Source organism: Scardinius erythrophthalmus (genome assembly GCF_964197995.2).
Source record: "Scardinius erythrophthalmus genome assembly, chromosome: 2".
In the NCBI taxonomy this organism is placed as follows: Eukaryota; Metazoa; Chordata; class Actinopteri; order Cypriniformes; family Leuciscidae; genus Scardinius; species Scardinius erythrophthalmus.
Genome location: NC_138222.1, coordinates 59,097,806 through 59,120,588, shown reverse-complemented (window position 1 = coordinate 59,120,588; position 22,783 = coordinate 59,097,806). Strand labels below are relative to the sequence as shown.

General features: G+C 36.4%; 2 protein-coding genes across 2 annotated transcripts; both read right to left on the bottom strand.

The window, feature by feature from the left end:
• Positions 1 to 1,423: 1,423 nt before the first annotated feature.
• LOC308682783 (actin-related protein 2) lies at positions 1,424 to 9,986 on the bottom strand. The gene is made up of 8 exons (XM_081352714.1): positions 9,876 to 9,986; positions 9,196 to 9,306; positions 7,735 to 8,023; positions 6,649 to 6,785; positions 5,811 to 5,960; positions 4,463 to 4,608; positions 3,503 to 3,635; positions 1,424 to 2,438 (listed from the first exon to the last, which is right to left on the bottom strand). The coding sequence occupies exons 1-8, from the start codon at positions 9,921 to 9,923 to the stop codon at positions 2,268 to 2,270; spliced, it is 1,185 nt and encodes a 394-aa protein (XP_081208840.1). The 5' UTR covers positions 9,924 to 9,986; the 3' UTR covers positions 1,424 to 2,267.
• Positions 9,987 to 11,902: 1,916 nt separating this feature from the next.
• Positions 11,903 to 19,601, bottom strand: six7 (SIX homeobox 7). Its single transcript, XM_081347311.1, has 3 exons — positions 19,106 to 19,601; positions 14,566 to 14,729; positions 11,903 to 13,409 (listed from the first exon to the last, which is right to left on the bottom strand). The coding sequence occupies exons 1-3, from the start codon at positions 19,511 to 19,513 to the stop codon at positions 13,205 to 13,207; spliced, it is 777 nt and encodes a 258-aa protein (XP_081203437.1). The 5' UTR covers positions 19,514 to 19,601; the 3' UTR covers positions 11,903 to 13,204.
• Between the last annotated feature and the right edge of the window lie 3,182 nt (positions 19,602 to 22,783).

Here is a 22,783-nt window from a genome sequence, read left to right as displayed (position 1 = left end):
CTAATTAAAATATAAACTAATGTTTTAAAAATGTGTTATTTGGCAAGTGACCAGGGTTCACACCTCGCCGTCGTCCATTAATACCTGACAATGGACACCTCGTCGGACATTAACCCTTACATATTGACCATAAACAGGGGCACTTTAAGGCTCGCGGTAACAGCACTGCCATATTACTGTTCGTATCAGAAGTGTATCAATCCCATGTAGTTTTTTACCACAAATTGTGCTGTTAAACACGATGATTTTAAAACTAAGTTGAAATAATACGGCAGAAGCAAATACTCGTAGCTCACAGTAGGGGATTTAAGGTTTCCTTATAGAGAAAACGAATGGCGTTTTTACTTCCAGAACCCGACTGTTGCACTGTTAATGGTGTCCGACACACGCTGTGAGCAGTCAATCAATCACAACAGATCTGACCAATCAGAGCAGAGGAAGCTCTCAGAAGGCGGGGCTTAGAGAGACTGAATCTTCGATCGAAGCGTTTCAGACACTGAGAGGATAAACTGATGCTACTCTGTATATTACGAGAAATGTATTGTAGGAGACCACGAAACAAAATCTTTAGAATAGCATAATAGCGGCACTTTAAACTATTACCCCAATGTAAAATATGTGCTTTCCAAAGTACAAATGTTATTTATTGTTACCAACTGTAACTGTAAAAGACTACATTAATTGGGTCATGTTACACGGAGTATCTATACTATAATTCTGGTAAATTTTGGTTGTATCACTAGTTTTGTGTGCCTTACAACATAGAAATGATATAGATATACAGTGTATATATATATATATGTCACAGGTTTATTCGGGTTTAAACATGAGTGCACAAGTGTCTCATGTTTAATAAATACTAATGAATAATTAAATAAAAGTAATTATAACCCATATAACCAGTTCGTGTGGTAAAAAACTCACATGGCAGCGTTTCCTGCGAATGTCCCGCCAAACGACTGTTCCATCAAATGCTATTTCACCGGTTTCACTTTGACTCTGAATGTGACATTGAACTATTTTCTTTCTACAGTGAATCGTATAACTATAAATGTGATGCTTATTCTACATGGGGCTCTGATTATGACTTCAGTTGAGTTTTGATGCTTTTCATTGCTGGATCAGTTGAACTCTTGACCGATGCATGCCTTCGTTTGTGATGCGCTTCATTGTGATGCATGAATGAACAATATGCTTCAGATGACATCACGCTCAGATTAATTTCTCTGAATGTTTGCTGCCTACCGAACGGTGCTGTACGCTTGTTCACTGACATGCAGAATTAAACTCCTATATGAATGCTATGCTATCTGGCGATTATGGATTATTGTTTTGTTTTTTGGCGGTTCAACACACTCACATTGACCTGAACATTAGTAAGTTTGATGGCAGCAGCAACTTAGTAATAAATAGTAGAAATATTCATTATCAACACATGATTTTTATTCAGTTTAGTCTGTTAACAGGTAAAAAAGATCTGTAAAATAAGCCAAGTCAAATATCTTGATTTCTATAGTTTCATATATATTTGTATTTGTGTGTGCAGAGGATGCGTTTCAGAGTTTATACATGGAGGACAAATTAGATTAGTTATATTTTTTACAAAACTTCCTGGGAAACTTGTTCAGAGGGATTAATAGTTCATAAATAGCGAAGGTGAGACTAGTAATATATTCAAACTTATTTAAAATAGATACATCAAATATATAGTATGTCATCTTAGTATCTATTTCCATTTAGATAGCTAGTTAAAGTCACCATGAAATCAAAATTGACAATACTTGATTTTTTTATTGCAGTATATATTCTGATATAATATGATTTATCTCTTCTCTCATGACGAGGGCGGGGCAACCTGTCAATCACATGAGATCCACCAATAGCAAACCACACCCATCCAATCAATTCCCCACAGACAAAATCAAGCCCCGCCCACATTTGTTCTTGTTTGTTAAGCGTTTTCACTCAGATATACGTCACAATAGGGAAGAAAAGACTGTCGCAACTTGCGTTTCATGTCGACTTTAGTTATTTATCTGTACTTTGGGGGCTAAACTGATGGAATAAACGTCACTAAAGGTCTCCAAATCTATATTAAGTCTTATATAAACGCATCAGACGTCTATGATACGGCCTTATTTAGATGCAGAAGCTAAGTGTTTGAGTCTTTTTTAGGATTAGATGTAGTTTTTTTTTTTATTAATAGCAATATATATGAAAGGGAACATGCATGAAGAGGTTAGTGTGACTGGTTGTGGTGCCGACGCTCATCGCAGAACTGCTCCCAGTTTGTCCAGCGCCTTCAGGCCTTTCTCCTCGTACTCGGCTCGCGACAGCCAGAAAGACTCTTTATCCTTCATGATGTTGGCCAGCACTGCACCACCCATGAACACCATGTGTTTGCGGCGCGGAGGGTCTTCGATGCGGATTTTAAATTTCTGTGGAGGGAGAGAAAACAGCAGTGAAGAAGCAGCTTGCTTGAGGAAAAAATCATTTAAAATCATTAATTCATTTCAAGTTGCATTTCTATGTTGAATACGCAATATTTAAAGGTTCCTTTAATGTGTGCCAGTGTCTTCATTTACATGCTTTTCAAAGGCCTTTGTGATGTAAAACTGGTCACCTGGGGCATCATGTAGGAATGTTTCGCTCACAAAAATTGAGATTTGGAAAAGTGCCTTCACTTCATGCCAACCAATTATGGATTTTGCATTTTCTAATATTAGGATGTAGTAAAAAAAAAAAAAAAAAAAAGTTTATTTCCATTTTATCAGTCAATACTTTTCAAATTCTGTATATTGAATTAGGTGAATCCTGTTTTACGAGATAAATTTACTTGAATGAAATATTAAGACTTCAGAGAAATCTTGAATTAAGTTTATTTCCCCATGTGTTATGTCAGTATTATTGATTTACTATTATAGTATTTATTCATATTTGGAATAAGCTTTTATTTTAAAATTATTTTCAGATTTTATTTAAAAAATGTTGTGTTTTTTTTGTAATTTTGTTATGTGCTTTTATTATGTATTGAAGCTTTTATGCTTTTTAGGATAATTTTATTAGTATTTGTTTTCTTTTAAATGTCTCTAGGGTTATTTAATGTTTAAGTTTTATTATATTCCTAGACAGCTTTATGAAAATTTCAGTCAGTTTCCAAAGCAACATTTCTAATTTTCTTTTAAGTTTTTTAAGCTTAAGTTTTTCGTCTAATATTTATATTTTATTTCAGCTTTATTTCAATGAACTAATAGTTTTAGTTAACAATAACAAAACTATACACCACCAGCCATTAGTCTTTTCTTGCTTTAAGCGCAAATCAAGCAAATTTGAGTTGTATGCTTAAAACAAGAGCAAAGAATAAAAACAAGCTTTAACTGAGTCTTCATATTTCACATACTTTTGATTCTCGAGTAAATGCATCTTGTTTTAAGGGTGTCTAGATGTTTTTACAGGGCTGAACAATCCCAGCATAGGAGTTGGCATTAGCGTAAGGGCTTACGGAGAGTTTGTCAGTGTCTCCCTTCAGCACTCTCTCCAGATACAGCTGCTTGATCTCTCGCTCCAGACGGGACGGGAGCCCCGGGTACATGGTGGTTCCTCCGGACAGGACGATGTGCTTGTAGAAGTCCGACCTGCAGACGGACAGTAAGACATGAAGCTCACAGACACCCTTGAAGGAACATTTCAGGTGGAAACCAATTTCATTTCTATCAGAAACAACTGTGACATGCCGTAGGTGACCTCAGAAGAAATGACTTTAACCTGGAATATTCCTGGAATAAAAATATAGTCTCTTCAAAAGGTCTTGCACAGCAAAAAAAAAAATAAATCGTACTATTTTTGTCTTATTTTCCAGAACAAGTATTGAAACAATTTTAACTTCGAGTAATTTTTCGTTTCTTGTTTTTTTTTTGTTTTTTTTTTACTGAATGATTGTACTATATTTTAGTCTGATAATGTTTTTTATTTAATATTTTGTATATAACAGTTGCAAACTGTTGTAACAGGTGTATAATTGCAAATTTTGTCGCAATTCCGACTTTTTTTTTTTTAGCGCAATTCTGTCATTCTGAATTCTTTTCTCAGAATTGTAAGATATTAATTCGCAGTAGCGAGATTTAAAGTCCAATTCTGTGAGGAAAAAAAGACTGAAGTTTTTTCTCGCAATTTCGAGTTTATATCTCACAATTCTGACTTTATAATCAGCAGCTACGCGTTTATAGCGCACAATTCTGATGTAAACTCTCAATTGTGAGAAAAAAAGTCAGAATTGTGAGATTTTTATTTTATTTTTCTGCTCTGTGGCAGAAACAAGCTTCCATAAAAATGTCTCCTAACTTGTTAGTTGAAAAACATTTGCAGAAAAAATCTGGCCAATTACTGGCTATAAGGTTTGCTCAGAGCTCAGGCATTAAACATCTCCTAATTGACACTAGTGACGGTGTTGAGTTGTTCTGACCTGAGGTCGATGTCCGCAGCCTGGATGGTGTTGAAGAGCAGCTCGGCCACACCGACTCCCTCCACATTAATGAGATGAGGCTGGAAAAGAGCCTCCGCTGCTCCAAACCTCTCGCCTCCCACCATTATCATCCGTCCATCTGGTAACTGCGTGCGGGAAAGGTCAGTACAATCTTTTATATGCAGTGAGGAAGGCAGTCAAGTTTTAAGTCCACATTTTCTCTATAATCTGTTGAAGTCCACCTGAAGTCAATCATTTTATCTCTTAAAACTCATCTTTGATCACCAAAATGACATATTTGAAAGTTCTTTACTTGAAAAAAAAATTCTTCATGCCTTAAAACAGCTTGAATGTAACTCGACAGCCTTGCTTCATTTAATATACGCGGTTCTATGAATATGCAAATGAGCCCCGCCTCCACTCACTCACTCAGCTCAGAGATGCACTCTTTCGATCACACGTTAATCTGATTGGTTACAAGGTAGTAAACGAGGCTTCGTTAATTCATAACTGCTTTGAAAGTTTCTACATTTTAATGGGTCGACTATAAGGTTTTTTATCTGATCCCTGATTAGTTTTATATAAAGTTGTAGACATTTGTAATGAGGAATGTATGGAAGCTTGTTTCCGCCACAAAAAAAAAAAAAAGATAATTGCGACTTTTTATCTCACAATTGCGAGTTTACATCTCGTAATCCTGACTTTATTTCTCAGAATTGCGAGATGTAAACTCGCAATTGTGAGATAAAAAGTCGCAATTATCTCTTAAAATGTTTTATTCTGTGGCGGAAACAAGCTTCCATAGGAATGACACATTGAGTGATAAAAAAGAAGAGTAGAGTTGATTGTCTTTTATTGGCCTGACTAACCACACCCTCTATAAAACACACACAAAAACACATATAATACAGACACTTCATATTTAATGGTATTTGATGATTTGTATATTCCATTTGATAGATTAATCTTTCAAGAAAACATTTGCAATTGGTTTGTAAAAGGTGTTTTTCTGAGGCTGTTTTCCCTGCATTTACACAGTTTGACCAGCAGGTGTCGCTGGCGTGTGGCGTTTCGAGTGCTTCGAATCAGTGAATCATTTTGCAAAGCAATCGGTTCAATTGATTCAGTGTTTCGCAAAGCTTCGTTTCTCCTATCACTAGTAGGAAGATACATTGACAATAGAAAAAATGTAATGCACATGCAATATAGAACAACGGTTGCCAGCTTGTTTTGCCTCAAGACTTTTAAATGGAAACACAGTATACCAAACTTTGCATAGTTTTGTTCATGCAACCTGTCCATAGGTGTACTTTATGTGACTTATTTTCATGAGTTGTAAGTGTATTACCGTGTAGGACTCCACCAGGACGGTGGTCTCGTTGGCCAGTTTCTGTTCCTGCTCGATGTTGTAGCCGACAAAACACAGTTTCTCCTTAATCATCCGCACCGTCTCGAAGTCTGCCGTGTGGTTGAAGACGTAGCCTCGCATAAGCAAAAGCTGAATAAACGGAATATCGGCATTTCAACAATTCTAGATGACTCTTTTGGTCATTTTTTTTAACCAGACCACAACTGATAATTGCTAACACTTGCTCTTGATTGATCTCTTGAAGTAATACAATAATTCTATATCTAGCTTTTGATCCATTTTAAGAAATGAGTCCAAAAAATAGACAGTTTAACAAAATGTTCCAGGTTAAAAAAAGTTGAAATGGTTAGTTCACCCAAAAATGACAGTATCACAGTTTCCAGAAAAATATTAACTGTTTTCAACACTGATAATAATCAGAAATGTGTCCTGAGCATCAAATCATCATATCAGAATGATTTCTGAAGGATCATGTGACACACTGGAGTAATGATGCTGAAAATTCAGCTTTGATCAAAGGAATAAATTACATTTTACAATATATTCAAATTGAAAACAGCTATTTAGAACTGTAATAATATTTCACAATATTATTGCTTTTACTTAAAAATATATTTTGAAAAGCACAAGTGTCCAAAATAACATTGGACCCCATTGACTTTCATTGTATGGCCATTTTTCAAACTCAAAGTATAAAAAATCAAACAGGTTTCATGAGGGTGAAAAAATGATGTCATTTTTGGAATGAACTAAGTGCTGATTGTGTAACATTGCTCATTCCTCAGTTTCCATGGTGATAACAGAAGGAGAATGTCACCTTAATCAGATAGCGTGTGATGTCCCGTCCTGCGATGTCGAGCCGGCGCGTGAGGTGAGGCAGAGAGAAGCCCTCGTACACGGGACAGATGTGAGTCACACCGTCTCCCGAGTCGATCACCACACCGGTTAACAAACCTGCCGCAGGAACACAGCGCAAGTCAACCACACGTTTATCTTCAACACTCAGGGCCCTATCATACACCCCGAGCAAAGCAGCGCCAGGCGTAACACAAGTGTTTTGTTTTTTGCTAGTTTCAGCCCGACGCAGTTATCATTTTCACGTCCTGCGCCATGTTGTTTAAATAGCAAATTAATATTGTACATAAAGATATAGTGGATTCCGGATTGTCCCGTAGATGGTCTGCTCGCTCGCACAAGCTAATCCGTTTCCTCTCCGGAGACATGTTCAATCTTTCCACTATCAAATTCCGGCATGTAAATAGCAAACTGGCTTTTAAGGGAAAGTGAGATGAGACTCTGATTGATTTATTGCATATAAATCCCAAAACACACCCTTTACTCATTAAGAGAATAGGGACAACACTTTTAGACCATGCGCCGGGAGTGCCGACCATTTTTCCCGTCGTTAAACTAGCAAAAGTGGATTCGGACTCGCCCTAGACTGTCAGTCCAAATTCGATTTTTATGCAAATCCGATTGGAATCCGATCAGATTAATTTCTTCCATCTAAACAGTGTTATTGCAATTGAAGAGAGCGTGAGCATCATAATAAATGAGCAGCCTGTGTCATGGCCTTCCACACAATCGCTTGGAGGGGAAAGTTTCAAAAATGAGGTTTCAGAAAAAAAACTGCTCTCATGTTATGAGGCGGACTCAACGTTTGACATTTGCTCCTTTCATAGACACAATATAACTGTGAGATATAATAATGTCTAAATTAAGAATAAATGTGGAGGTGGCATTATGAATGTGGATAGCTGTTAAATTATTGATTAACAAAAAGATCGCTGTAGCTCAACTGGTAGTGCATTTTGCTGGACTTTTTATTTTATTTTATATGCACCCTGCACTTTAGACCACGCGCTTAGATGGTTAAAACAGGGCCCGTAACCCTGAGCGTTACCCTGAGCGTAGAGCGTCAGCACGGCCTGGATGGCGATGTAGATGCCGTGGAACTGGTAGGTCTCGAACATGACCTCTGCGATCTTCTGCCGGTTCTTCACCGGGTTCAGGGGCGGCTCCGTCAGCAGGACCTTGCTGTCGGGGGGGCTGATGTTGAGCCGCTGCGGGCCGAACGTGTGGTCCCACAGGTGCAGCATGTCCTCCCAGCTGCGCACCATCCCGTTCTCCATGGGGTACGAGATCTCCAGCATGGAGCGGCACTCGCTCGCCTCGTCGCCCACCATCAGGTCCTGAGAGGCAAAGGGGAGACTTTAGTGTTAAACAAGAACAAATTATATTAAAGTCCCCCTGAGGTCAATCAGTTCATCCCTTTAAACTCATCTTTGATAACTAAAAAAAAAAGAAAAAAAGAAAAAAAAAATTCCTCATGCCTTAAAATAACTTGAATGTAACTCGACACCCTTGCCTCATTTAGTATTCATGGTTCTATGAATATGCAAATGAGCCCCGCCTCCACTCACTCACTCAGCTCAGAGATCCACTCGTTGACGATCACGTTGATCTGATTGGTTTCAAGGTAGTTTGTGACGTCAGAAACACCAGCGATTTCAAAGTGTGTTTTTGAGACTGTCTTTGGTTCACTGCAGTTTTAAGGAGGAAATACTCAGCAATGGTGTCGACTTATGAATTTACACATGGTTTGTCTTAAAGCATATTAAAACACCACATAAGCATATAAACAACATTAAAAGCTTGATTTTCACCACAGGGGGACTTTAAACATTTACTTTAAAAACAGAATTCATCTGTGAATTCCATTAATTGTATATTCTGAGACTGAGTATAGTAAATATAAAGCAAAAATAATGAATCTTACTCGGATCATCAATCTTAAAGAATTTCAAGTTTTATGTTATATATTTGAAAACTAAATCTATATTAGAGTAGTTCATAATGGCAGTGTTTATATTTTTATATTTAATATTATTTATTTATTTTAATTATATTATACTGTTTTATATATATATATATTAAATAATTTGAAAATATAAATAAATTAGATGTTTTTACAGGTTTCTTGTTAAAATAACAGTGTTTGTCAGTGTTATTTTCTTATTATTTATATACTATTATTTTTGTATTAATATTTTTAATTGACCTTTATTTTCTAATTTTAGTTTCGATTAAATTTTTTATTTGAAGTTTGTTATTTTATGTGCTTTTCACATTTTTATTTCATGTTTGTCTTTTATAGGTTTATATATATATATATATATATATATGTGTATGCATATATATATATATATATATATATATATATATATATATATATATATGTATGTATGTGTGTGTGTGTGTGTGTGTGTGTGTGTGTGTGTGTGTGTGTGTGTGTGTGTGTGTGTGTGTGTGTGTACATATATACAGAACCTATATTGTTTTTTGTTTTGACCGGATAACTCACCTTGATCTCTATATTCCCAACTTTTATATCTGACCGAATGATGGGACGTCCCACCAGGGCTGGGAAGATGTGGTCGGGGAAATTGGAGCCAGCGAAACCACACTTGACAAACTGTAGACAGTGTGTGAGAAGATGACGAGTGAGTAGCAAGAAAAGATCAAACTCAGTTCTGCTTTACATTTCAGGTTTATAAGGACATATATTAGATGACTGCACTGAATTATTTGAGATGAGCCCGTTTTGAAGAACTGCATCTTCCCCAACTTCCCTATTTCATTTCAGGTCAGGAACCTTCACACTAAAGCACACCAGAGTTTAAAGCACTTCCTCATTTGTGACCAATAAACATGTATCTTTTGCCCTGCCACCTTTTAAGGTGAAGTAAGTGTTGTTCCTGGCCAGACGTGTTCAGACAGATTGAAGCATTGAAGCAATGCAACAGGTCTTCGCACGAGCGCAAGTCAGGCATTCAGCGCCTGCAGACGCAACACTGATATCTCTTTTAACTTTTAAAAAATGGAGTTCAAATCGATTAAAACAGTTTTCGAATCAAAACAACTTCCCTTTATCATTCATTTAACCACAAATAGTGTTCTTCCATAAATGTTCAATCAGAATTTTATATACAGTTTTAGCCCTGTTAAGAATGACGTTTCCAGAATACTTTGTGAATGTCTTACCCCAGTGCCATTGTCACACACGACCACTTTCCTCCCGTCACTGTCCATGCCGCAGTGTTTCAGATGCTGTGCACACACACATATACACACACACACACACACACACTCGGGCTGTTCTGCTGAAGTGAGGTCAGAAACAAAGGGGCCGGTTTCCCTGAGGAGGAACAGAGGGACTCCGCCTCGTTCACTGAGAGGAGAGGAATCCCAAAACAAAAAAAAAACAGAGCTACACTACTAAAATATTTCATTTAATGGAATAATGCAAACATTTTTACAGAATAAAAAACCTTCATAATAAGTCACCTTATATCATACAGTTACATTTTAAAAGGCAATACATGCTATTTAAATAATTGTAAAATATGGTGAAATTTTATGCATAAAAAGAATTGCTTACCCTACAATTGAGAATATGTACATCCTATTTAATAGAGCAATGCGTATAATTTTATAGTAAAATAAAAAGTGGAATTCAATTCAAGGCCAGTGTCACTGCTACTGATGTCTAAATGAAAATGATTTTTTCCCCAGTTTTAAACATTATAGCCATTCAACATTACAGTATTATTGAAAGCTATACATTTTTAACATTTATTAGGCTTCAAAAAACGTTTAATTTAAGTGATCTTAAAACGATCCTCACATAACCCCATAATAAATGTCATATTTACCTGTTCCCCTTCTGTAACAGGCAGGAAATATACAGGAATTGAGTGACCAAACTGCGTAAGTTATGAATTAAATATAGATTAATCCTTATTGAAGCTACAAAAGTTCTTTAGTCAAGAGCAGGGGGGAATTTTCTCTGTTCCCTTTGTTCTTTGCTTAACATTTATGACAGAGAGAATTAGTGGCTGCTGTCCCTTTAAGACCTGACGCACACCACGCGAGTCTGAAGCGCGTCTCATTCTCTCACAACTGTTTAAGTTAATTTAAGACTTTATTTGACTAATTTAAGACTGCTCTCATGACGAAAACCTGTTTTATTGTTTGTTCAAGCACGAAAGAGAACTCGATACTAGTGCGCGTCTTTCTGTGCGTTGTGTGTGTGTCACATATAGACGGACATTTACAGGTCTCTTTTGTCTTATCGCGCTTGAATGGTTTGAAAGCATTTGCATGAATAAGAGCGTGATCATATAGCTAATGTAACGCTAGTTTTAAGGATGACAGAAAAAAACGGATGCTGCGTTATGTTTTAACACATTGAACTGGAAATAATGATTTGCATGTTCGCGTTAACGTTGACAGCAGCACTAATATTGCTGTTACACTCCGAAAATATTAAATTTAATGGAAGAATTCCAAAAAAATACAGTAATTGATTGACTTCTTCTGAATCAGTTTCTGGTTCTAACATATCTGAATTAAATCAATATTTCTACTTATAGTGTAGTGTTTACTACCTGAGTGTATCAGGTAATCTGGGCTGCTGTGATTGGTGGAGACGGGGCTAATTTGCATATTCATGAAGCAAGGGTGTAGACTAGAGTAACATTTAAGCTATTTTAAGGCAGGAAGAAATTATTTTCACAGGAAAAAAATGTCATTTTGAAAATAGGCTACTTATGTGTAATTTTGATTATCAAAGATGAGTTTTAAGGGACAAAATGATTGACTGCAGGGGGACTTTAAATTACTGTAAAATATGTTGAAAATTAGGTAATAAAAGAATGAATTGCTTCATAATTGAGAAAATGTTTAGCCTTTTTAACAAATTAATACCTACCTTTTACAGTAAAATATATGGGTTTCCTTATCATTTTCAGAAGAAAATATATTTAACAGTGCAAAACATATAATTTTAGAATAAAATATAGTTGAAATTATAATTTTTTTGTGTGTTCGACAGAAAAAGCCGGTTGTACATGTTTGTAATGGCACATTTTCTTTTATTGTTAAATTATTTCTTGAAATAGTGATTGAGGTTTTGTAAAGCCATATTATGATTTCATCAATGGCTCATTTAGTTGATGTTAGTGAGTGCCGTAAAGGGCGCAAAGGAGGTTTTGAACACACAGCTCTTTGCTTAAAAAATAATTTCATTTATTTCAAAATTGCAAACAACAGACAAATGAAAACAAAACAATCCCGCTCTTGTAACTTCGGTGAGTATGGGTGTGAAAATGAAAAACGGCGGACGATCATACAGTCTGACGTCGTCCTCAAAGTGTAGGCACATAAAATGACTTCAGACCGAGACAAGTGATGCCATTCGTTGAAATGAAAACGTACAGAAAGTATGCATAGGTTAATTCAGAGGTGATGTGTGTCATTTCTACGATACTAAAACACTTTCTCTTAGTGTTGAGGAAACCCTCGCAGTTTTGCTGGCGCAGAAATCATAGCATATTTCAAGTTCAGCAGCATTAATATTCCATGACATGCCAGTTAATCTGTTCATTCAGACTACACTCTTAGAAAAAAAGGTTCAATTCCCAGAATGCAACAGTGTCGGCCCAGATATGGTATGCGTGGAATCCGCATGTCCCAGATGTGGGCCGGATCTGGGCCGACACTATGTTGCTCTCTGGGATTCTACATCGGACTCAATTTTAAAGAACACTAAATGCCCAAAAGGTTTTATATATAAGGAGAAATGTATTAAATGATTGCATAATACGTCTATGTTTAATGGGTTATTTGATTTTTATCCAGTGATAAAGTACGTGTACAAGCTTTTTAATTCATAACATTTAATTCAAATAAAAAAAAGGATGAAAAGAAAATGAATGATCCCATATTCAAATGTTCTAAATATGTAACGCCTGACAGAACCCTTAAGGTTCCATATAGAACCTTTTCTTCTAAGAGTGACATCGTTATATTCCTGTGTAAAACTGTTCAGTGTTTTATATCCTCATTTAACAACAAAAAAAACAAAACAACGCAATGTTAGCGCAAGTAACTCTACGCTCTATTCTAATGAAAACATAGAGCAGCAAGTTATTTCTACCTTCCGTTTCTGTTTCTCTTTCGCGGTTTGGACAGACGAGTGTAGTGCTACGAAAGGGAGGACCTAGACTAGACTTCATGTACAAAATTTGCATAATATTTCCTGCGTTTGATACGTCTCATATTTTGTGCCACCTGAGTATCTGAATGGTTTAAAAAAAGCCAATGATCCCGAAGAGATTTATTTGGCACATGCCTTTTAAGAGGTGCAGTCTGTTCAATTTCAGGTCTTGAAATCGTAGTTCCTCTTCGGTCCGGGACAGACCAAGCATGAACGAGGGAGCGTTTTTTCTTTTGTTAAATCTGGAAGTCCATTCACAAGCTGATTTCTCAGTCTTTCTTTTAAGTGCATCTATACGCTTTGCCGGCGTTCCTCACGACTCGAACTCGCTGTCGCTGCTGACGGAGATGTCGGGCGTGGAGGCCCCGGTCCCCCTCGGCCCCGTGCCCGAGCTGCAGTCGCTGTTCTCCGGGCTCCCGGGACGCCGCGGGGACGAGCCCTGGAGGAGCGTGTGGTGATCCGACGAGGAACATTCGGGAGAGCTACCGGAGGGAAGGAGCGAGGAATCCTGCTGTAGTCTGGGGAGAAAAACAAGAGAAGAATGTTCACTCTAGTCAAGGCAAGTCACCTTTATTTATACAGCGCTTTTTTACAATAGCCTACAGATTGTTGTTTCAAAGCAGCTTTACAGAGATAACAGGAAAACAATGCAACAAAGTTTGCTTCCAGAAGAAAATAGCGTCACAGTCCAGCTTAAGTAAGTTCAGTAATGCATTTCTGTTGTAAAAAAGTTATTAATTTTTTTCTATTTATATCTATAGCCGCTCTGGAGAAAAGCGTAATGTCATCGTCCAGCTCAGTTCTCATATAATTGATGAATATTAAATGAAATGCAACTCTATGCTTGAGTCAACATAAATATATTTGATTTTAAATATATGTTATTTTCATATCATGTATATAATATTATAGTATTTATTAATATTTTAAATCAGTTTTTTATATTTCATTTTAGTTTAAGTTATGTGCTTTTGTCATTTTTATTAGTTTTTTTAAAATCTATATAGCTTTAATTTCAACTTATATAGATTTATTTATTCAACTTAATTCAACTTAAACTTATTTATTTCAGTTAGTTTCCTAGGCAAAAGAAATGTCTAAAGAATCGTTCTTCAGTTCTCCCAGGAATCTGAACAGACAACTAAACAAAATAAATGTAATTTACCAGAGGTTCAGGCAAAATGTTGATTGCTGCACTCTATTTAAAAAATATCTCGAATTTAAACAGTGAATGAATGATTCAATGACTCACTCATAAAATACTACTGGATGAATCGGCATTTTTGAACGAATCTCTTGAATGAATGATTCAATGACAAACACATTTTTAACAGTCACTTGTCGCCACCTACTGGTGTAACGATATATATAATCGATAAAATCTTTTTTTGAAGCGTCAAGTTACTTTCAAAAGGTCTATTCTGACCACTACCGTAGACATCAGTGTTTATATCCGAACTACACACTTTTATCCCAGTTCTTCTGTGATAATTTGAATATTTATAACACAGAAATAATGATACTGTGTGACTGAAAAGAGTTTGTGAAGCTGTCTCAGTGGCAGCATGAACACAGATCTGACTGTTCGCTAGACACAGTCATTTAGGAATAAGATGGCGTGTGTTTTATTCATTTCTCCAGTGTACCTGTGATACTGTGTTTTAGTTTGTGTACCTGTTTTTAGCAGATGCCGCCCTGTCCCGCTGTCGTCTGTTCTTGAACCAGTTGCCCACCTGTGTGGGAGTGAGACCGGTGGCCTGAGCCAGATGACGCTTTCTGGAGGGGTTTGGATAGGGATCCTGCAGGTACCATTCCCTTAGGAGACTGCGGGTTCGCTCCTGGAAAACACAGAATCAACACCACTGTTACTCAGTCCAAAAGATCATTTTTCTTGCTAACTTCACAGTTACACTAACATTTACAAATTTAGGGTCAGTACACATTTTTTATGTTTTTGCTCACCAAGGCTGCATTTATTTGATCAAGGATACAGTAAATTGGGTAATATTATTATCATTATTTAAAATAACAGTTTTCTATGTGATTGTAAACTGTAATTTATTCCTGTGATCAAAGCTGTATTTTCAGCATCGTCACTCCAGCCGTCAGTGTCACATGATCCTTCAGAGATCATTCTGATTTGCTGCTCACGAAACATTTCTGATTATTATTATCAATCAATGTTGAAAACAGTTGTGCTGCTGTATGTTTGAGGAAACCGTGAAACATTTTCTTTTTTCAGGAATCTCTGATGATTGAAAAGCATTTATTTGAAACTTTAGTAACATTACAAATGTCTTTACTGTCACTTTCGATCAGTTGAATGCAACTTTACTAAATAAAAGTACTTTTCTTTAACCCAAACTTTTGAATCGTAGTGCATACTTTGAATCATAAAATCTTTCCTTTTTTTTCAGCTAATTTTAAGGCTATTTAGTGGGTATCCAGAAATAATGTCTCACATTTCCAAGAAACACTGACCTATAATAACCTTTCTGGCCAACCTTGCGAGTTTCACTGGAGTCCTTTAAAAGGCTCAAGAAGGATAATAGCATTATATCTTATTATAGCACATTTAAAGTCCCCCTGTGGTGGAAATCAAGCTTTTAATGTTGTTTATATGTCTATGTGCTGTTTTTAATACGCTTTAAGACAAACCATGCGTAAATTCATGAGTCGACACCATTGCTGAGTATTTTCTGCTTAAAACTGCAGTGAACCAAAGACAGTCTCAAAAACACGCTTTGAAATCGCTGGTGTTTCTGACGTCACAAACTACCTTGTAACCAATCAGATCAACGTGTGATCGTCAACGAGTGGATCTCTGAGCTGAGTGAGTGAGTGGAGGCGGGGCTCATTTGCATATTCATAGAAACGCGTTGATAAAAAAAAGGCAAGGGTGTCGAGTTACATTCACGCTATTTTAAGGCATGAAAAAAAAACGCTTAAATGTGTAATTTTGGTGATCAAAGATGAGTTTTAAGGGATAAAATGATTGACTACAGGGGGACTTTTTAAATAATCAGTGTGCTGGGTGGGATGTATTTATAGATCGCATTTTTACTCGTCTGCTAATGTGGATCTCGTTTCACTGCAAAAATGTTTTGTCTGACCCCCAAAAAAGTACTAAACTGGTTGTATTCAAGTCAGAAATCAAATCCACTGCTTATAGTGTCGACTCACTGCAATTAGCTTCACTAGATGCATTTGTGGTCACGCAATAGTAGATATTTCCATCATAATGTCCTTGGAAATCCGAGCTAAGAAGGACAGAAGTTGGCATTAGGCTTAAAGCACTGTTCCTGGATCAGGGCTTGTGAAGTCAATCCTGGTTTGTGTGTTAAAGAGCTAGCCATCAGATCTCATTTACCGTCTGCTGGAGTAATCTGTCGACTGGCCAGTGATAAAGGTTCATTTCCTTGCGGTAGTAACTACTGTAAAGTGACCCAGCACCCGAGCCGCCACGCTGCACGTATTAAAATCCACTTTCCATTGCAATTCACATTCGGCCAGTCTGCAAAAACAATGAGGGACTCGTTATGAGAGCTTTGTTTAGCTGTTAGTTAATCTGAGCACTAGTGTCTGGAGCGGGGTGAAAAGGTAGAAAGTCATCTGTGCGGAAAGAGAGCTTAATTGCCACAGGTGGTCCTCGGCTCAAGAGGCTTAAAGCAAGCTGCACACAGACCGACAGCGGCGTCTCAATGCGCCGTGCACGGCTCTATACAAGCATCCTGACGCTCGGCATGAGATCATAGGTGCAGGAGCTTAATGACGTGTTGACATTGTTGCGTTGAGAATGCAGCGTAATTAAGTCCCTGTTTGTTTGCACTTTTAAATGTGAAAATGCAGTTGTGACCCAAAGATCTGTTTTCAGACCCTTCAAATGACGTTACTTAATCAGGCTGATTCAGTAAAAATGAATTATATGGGAGCACTTTGTTTCAGAGTCCTGTTTCCCATGTACAAATGTACTTGTTAATTGCAATAGCTGGGTAATAACTAAGTACTAACCCGAAACCTACCCTCTTTACCCATGTAGTTACTTTATATAACCAGGACTTTCTCAGGTAAGTACACTGTAAGTACACATACTGTAGGCCTAAAATAAATGTTACAATGTTACAACGAGAACCAAACATTTAAAACATTTAGTGCATAAACAATCAGATACAAATCCTGATTTCCTTTCAGTATTGCACTTAGGCTTTTTTTTTTTTTTTTTTAGGCTTTGATTAATGCATTCTAATGAAGATTTAACTGAGTTTTTAATGAATACATGCTACATTTTTTAAACGGATAAATTAGTGTTTTATATATATGCATGTATTTGTGTGTGTGTAATATATATATATATATATATATATATATATATATATATATATATATATATATATATATATAATATATATGGATTTTGGTCTACTGATATGCGTTTTTCAGTGGTTGATAACGAGAGAAGGGTGGCATATTTTACATAATATTTACACAAAATTCACTATATTACAAAAATTATTATATTCATAGAAAGTCATATTTGAAAACAGAAACTGTGCATTATCCATTAACTATAGGTTGTCTGAACTTTACTAAATTATTAGTATCTACATATAGTATCACTTGATTCTTTCAGTCAAATGTTGGACACACTTTACTGAATTTGTTTCTTATGATCTTAAAAATCTTTAAAATGTTTATGAGTCAATGCTTGAAATTAGATTAGATATATTTTGTGCTTCTAAATTGACTTAATTGTTATAAATCTTGGATACTTTGAAGCACAGACTTAAGTGTGGTTACTTTTTTAAGGAGACACTTGGTAGCTTCAAAAATATGAAAGTGAAATAAAAAAAAAAACTTTAAGTTTATGAAAATGTAAAAATATAATTATTTTTACTGTATATAAACTAGGATATTTTACAAAACACATTTTACTCTAAAACGGCAAGAAAACCGTTTAAATCTAAACAAATTTGAGATTGATATCTCAAAAAAATTAAGATTTTGTTTAGGCGCAGTACCAAACTATTCCACTAAATGACAACCAGACTCCATTGGTGACCATAAAAGGAATCTTCCATTTCCAAATATGGTTTGAGCGATCTATATTTCCATAATTTTCATACTATTCATGAAGTAGACATCCTATTCAGTTAAGTTTGGCAGTAATTGATATCAATTCAACCTTTAACAAAGCAGTTAAGGGGTTAAAATCTATGGCCACTACACAACTCATCGTTCTGTGACATTTCAAGGTTTTCGTACAAATATTACTGTGCCAAGGCGGCATGAGTGGGTGTGTCACTTTTACTATCCTTCCTTCAGTCATCAATGACTTTACAATAGACCCTTTTCACATATCCGGGATTCTCAGAACCGGAAGTTGTCATAGTTGGGTAAACTTCTATAGCGGTGAAAGGGAGACTACATTAAATATACATTTTTTTGTGTTCCCATTTTCTCAAATAGCAAAAGAAAAACGCCACAATAGTGTTTTCACAACAAAGAATAGATGAAAGATGAACGATATGTCACTCATCCAGCAGCATTAACTTTTTTTTCTTTTCTTTTTTTATTGGTTGCAAATGTAGGCTAATATAATACTAAGTTTAGAGTTATAAATGTACATACATTTAAAAATAAATATATATATATATATATATATAAACTGATGCTGATGACCATTAAAACACGTCAGTTAATAGTGAAATAGTTTATTATTATTATTATTATTATTATTTATAGTGCAAATGTAATATAATACTAAGTTTAGTATTATAAATGTAGGCTACAAACTTTTTTTTTTTAAAGGACAATATATAATATAAAGGACAATACATTAACCCAAACTTTTGAAAGATATGTAGGCCTATACGTTGAATCACAAATTCATCTTAATTTTTATTTTCAGCTAATTTAATATTTTTGTGTTCCCATTTGCTTAAAGATCAAAAGAAAAACTCCACTATAGTGTTTTCACAACTTTCAAAAAGAGTAGATGAAAGATGTCAACTTTACCTCAGCTCTTACAGCAGCGTTAACTTTTCTTTTTTTTTCTTTTTTAATTGAGCGCAAACTAATAGAAAAGTTTAGTGTTATAAAAGTACATACATAAAAACAAACAAAAATGAAAATAAAAAAAAAACTTTGCAGGATTTACGATGCTGATGACCGTTAAAACACGTCATCATCGCAGTCTTTTGAAAAAGACTCTCACCTTAAAGCAGTGCGTCTTCTGCTCGCCATCCCAGATGGTTCGAGGAAGGGGAAACTTCTTCCGGATTCGGTACTTCTCCACCGGGCCCAGCGGTCTCCCCCGCAGCCGCTCCGCCTCGCGGTAGTGCGCGTCCAGCCACAGGTCCTGCAGCTTCGCGTGGGACTCGCGCGTGAACCGGTGACTCTGCAGGATCTGATAGAGAGCCTCGAAATTCCCGCCGTGGAAAGCCACGAGCGCGCGCGCGCGCATCACTGACTCGTGACGGTTGAGAAGTTCCCCGCTCGAGCCGGGCACGGCGGCGGGCAGAGACCAGAGGAACCGGCCCAAGCGCTCGATATCTCCAGTCTCCTCCAGATTCTCGCAGACCCGAGCCACCTGCTCAGCCGTGAACATCGGCAGAGGAAACATGACTAGGTTTGTCTGTCAGGGATTGTGATTTAAAAGTTTGCGCGCCTCCTTATCTCACCATTGCGCGCTGGATCCACTAACGCGTCTCTCTGATTCAGTTGGAGGAAAGCGATATAAACACTCCCACCGACTTGAGGAGACGCCTGTTGTGTAATGTACCTCTTGACCGACTGATTTCTCGGTAGGATCTGCGTGAACTCGCGGAACACCGGCGTTTTCGGTGCCGCTTCTAGTAAAGGAGGAGCAGCAGAAGTCAAGCCTATTTATAGAGAGATTCAATTAGCATCTTTGTGCTTGTTTTGAAGAGGATTATACGCCTCGGTCATTAGCCACTTAGCGGGGGGTTGCTGTTCGCGGAGGGACTGGTCAGGTTGTTAGACTAACTAACTAACTAACTGTCAGGACAGCGACTTTAATTCATTCTGCTGGATAAATACTGGGAGATCGAGTCATGAAGCTGTCAGTGAAAACAGTCGTGGTTTAATGCATATGTGAGAGAGTTTTATCTGCCAAGTGATGCGAGTTTGAAGTTAAATATTAACTACTAGTAAAAGGTAATGGGGTTAATAGTTTATGCAACATCTAAATTTTAATATCGATATAAACTCACTCTTCTTATGCTAGATGAAACTATCATTTAGAATGCAGAAATACATTCACTTTGCAGATTCACATCTGACTAGATTCAGATCGCGACTTAAAATGTCCGCTGGCATAAAGATATGATGGCATTGATAAACAATGCAGAAAAAACTATGAAGAAAACGGTTGCATTATAATGATTTAATCTATCTATCTATCTATCTATATACCTATCTATCTGTCTGTCTGTGTCCGTCCATCCATCCATCATCTGTCTCTCTGCATATCATCTAACTATCCATCATTTTTGATCATAAAAAATGTAAGCAATTACACATGTCTAGGTCAAATAAGATTAAATCAATCAATATTTCGTAGTAATATTTGATCTATCTAGGCTATTGTTTGTAATACCCAAAAGCTGCAGGTTTTTGGGGATTACAGTCAATATTTCGGAGTAATATTTGATCTATCTATTGTTTGAAATCCCTAAAAACCTGCAGCTTTTGGGTGGAAAGTTAGTAGAAACTTAATTTGAAAATCAAAACAGTTGTAAAAAATATAATAGTGGCCTCCTATATCAAAACTTGAGGGTCTACACTTCACACTGATCGTAGATTTTCTCACTTTCCTCTGACTAGTTGAGTCACTTTGACACAATTTTTATCTGCATTTATCCTTGTCTTTTCAGAATCTCTTTGACATCCGAGCCGTCGATCAGGCGCTGTCGTGATAAACGGGCTCATGTAGTCAGGCGGTAAATGGACCAAAGGTCTCCGGTGTTGTCGTACCGCCTTTAATTGGGATTTGATCTGAACGAGGAGCTTAGGCCATGGAAATCACTATCGCATGCCGGTCCGAGGAGACGTTTTGAGATGCATGTTGCCTAAAGCACTTCAGAATCCCGACCGACTAATACCTCCTTAATTAATCTGGACACGTTTATACCGTATCCTCTGTGACCTTGGAGCAGGTCTGAGCGCCTGATGCCCCACTGTAGTACAATAATAGCCCCTCTCTCTATTCATCCCTGAGATCTTCTGGACATTAATCAGTCCTCCGGGAGGCAATTTTACTATTAATCCGCTTTAAAGTAAGCATCTGTCAACAAATTGGTTAAACAAATTGGTAACTACCCTTATTTTGGAAATATGCCTGGCTGAGGCTGATTATAGACGTGTTGTTCTTAAAAATAAAGGTGTGGCAAGAATATATATATATATATATATATACACATACATACTTAAAAAGTTTATATATGCAAAACATTTTTTTTAGATTTTAGTGGACATATTTTAGTAAAAACACTTAACCTGTTATCATCATAACTCTCCCCCAATTAAAATGATGTACATTTCCATAAATTATAATAGAATAAATCTCTTATTATGTCATTCTGACGTGAAGTCTTCAAGGACCAATGAGAGTTTCCTGTTTTATTTTGTGCCTTTGTCATATATTTGTTTTGCAGTCAACATATTTTAACATTTTTGTGACACAATTTATGCATTTATAACTCTCTTTGTCTGATGAAATGTTTAAAATCTTAAAGAAATTATTATTTTTTTTTATGGAAAAGGCACCAGTTTCGTTGGAACGAACCTTTTGCGTTCTTAAATTTCATAATCACCTGTACGTTACCTATGAAACACACTGCAAATATTTTTGTTTGTTTTCTAAGCAGAACCTTGAAACATTCTGTGCAAATCAAAACAAATCTTCATGGTATGGACGAGTTCACAGCTTTTTTTAAGAGTTAGCTTTTGTCAAATGGAGCCGTTGCTGCAGACTGCATATGGCTGACTTAAAATTAGTCTTCTTAAATGTGCTCTCAGGGCAAACGATGTTAAATCTTCATACAGACTGTTTAATAAAGGTTGCAGTCAGGTGAATGTCAAGGTTTAGAGGGTTTTATCTGAGGACAAAATGATCTGTCTAGATTTACATTGATCTGTCATTATGGGGGTTGGGGGGGGGGGTTGGGAGGGATTTGTGTATTCTGAAAGTTATGAGTGTTTGTTTCATGGCCTTTGTTATGCCTTTCAGTGAGACGTCCATTAACATCTGTTACCTGTAGTAAATCAGCAGCAGAGTCAGCACAGCTAATACAAGACTGTTCCCCTAATTAATAATACTTTAATGATAATACTCAAAAAGTCCTATAAGTATTACTAATTAATACTATGTATTATTGAATTGCATTTTTCAGCAGTTAAATTGAAGTAATAACAGCAACTGTTTTTTCCCCCCACATTCACATATAAATATAAAATCAATATATTTTGACAATAAATTACTAAATTAAATAAATTCTTCTTTTTTTTGCTATAAAAATATCAATATATATATTTATGTTAATTGTTGTGTGTATATATATGTATGTATATATATATAGAGAGAGAGAGATGTTAAAATATATAATGGTGGGTTATTTTTTAACCCAAATGCTGGGTTCAGCCTGCTGGCTAATTCTATTGGGTTATTATTAATAGTTTTACCCAGGTGTGCTGGGTAGTTTTTCTGTAACTAAGCTGCTGGGTCATTTTTACTTTCTATACAAATGGCAAACCCCCTTCACATACCTATCTAGCGCTGGGTCAATTTAGCCCAATGTTGGGTCGTCTGTGCCAAACCGGTTAGAACTGGATACATTTGTCAACGGTCATTTTGTTTTCTGTTCTGAGAGAA

Excerpts from the sequence above, each read along its gene's own strand:
- LOC308682783 (XM_081352714.1), bottom strand. The coding sequence starts at position 9,923 with ATGGACAGTGACGGGAGGAAAGTGGTCGTGTGTGACAATGGCACTGGG. Across the intron at positions 8,024-9,195 it reads TTGGGAATATAGAGATCAAG|GACCTGATGGTGGGCGACGA; the intron begins GTGAGTTATCCG and ends TTTGCCTCTCAG. Across the intron at positions 2,439-3,502 it reads GAGACACTGACAAACTCTCC|AAATTTAAAATCCGCATCGA; the intron begins GTAAGCCCTTAC and ends CTCCCTCCACAG.
- six7 (XM_081347311.1), bottom strand. The coding sequence starts at position 19,513 with ATGTTTCCTCTGCCGATGTTCACGGCTGAGCAGGTGGCTCGGGTCTGC. Across the intron at positions 14,730-19,105 it reads AGAAGACGCACTGCTTTAAG|GAGCGAACCCGCAGTCTCCT; the intron begins GTGAGAGTCTTT and ends TGTGTTTTCCAG. Across the intron at positions 13,410-14,565 it reads GCGGCATCTGCTAAAAACAG|ACTACAGCAGGATTCCTCGC; the intron begins GTACACAAACTA and ends TTTTCTCCCCAG.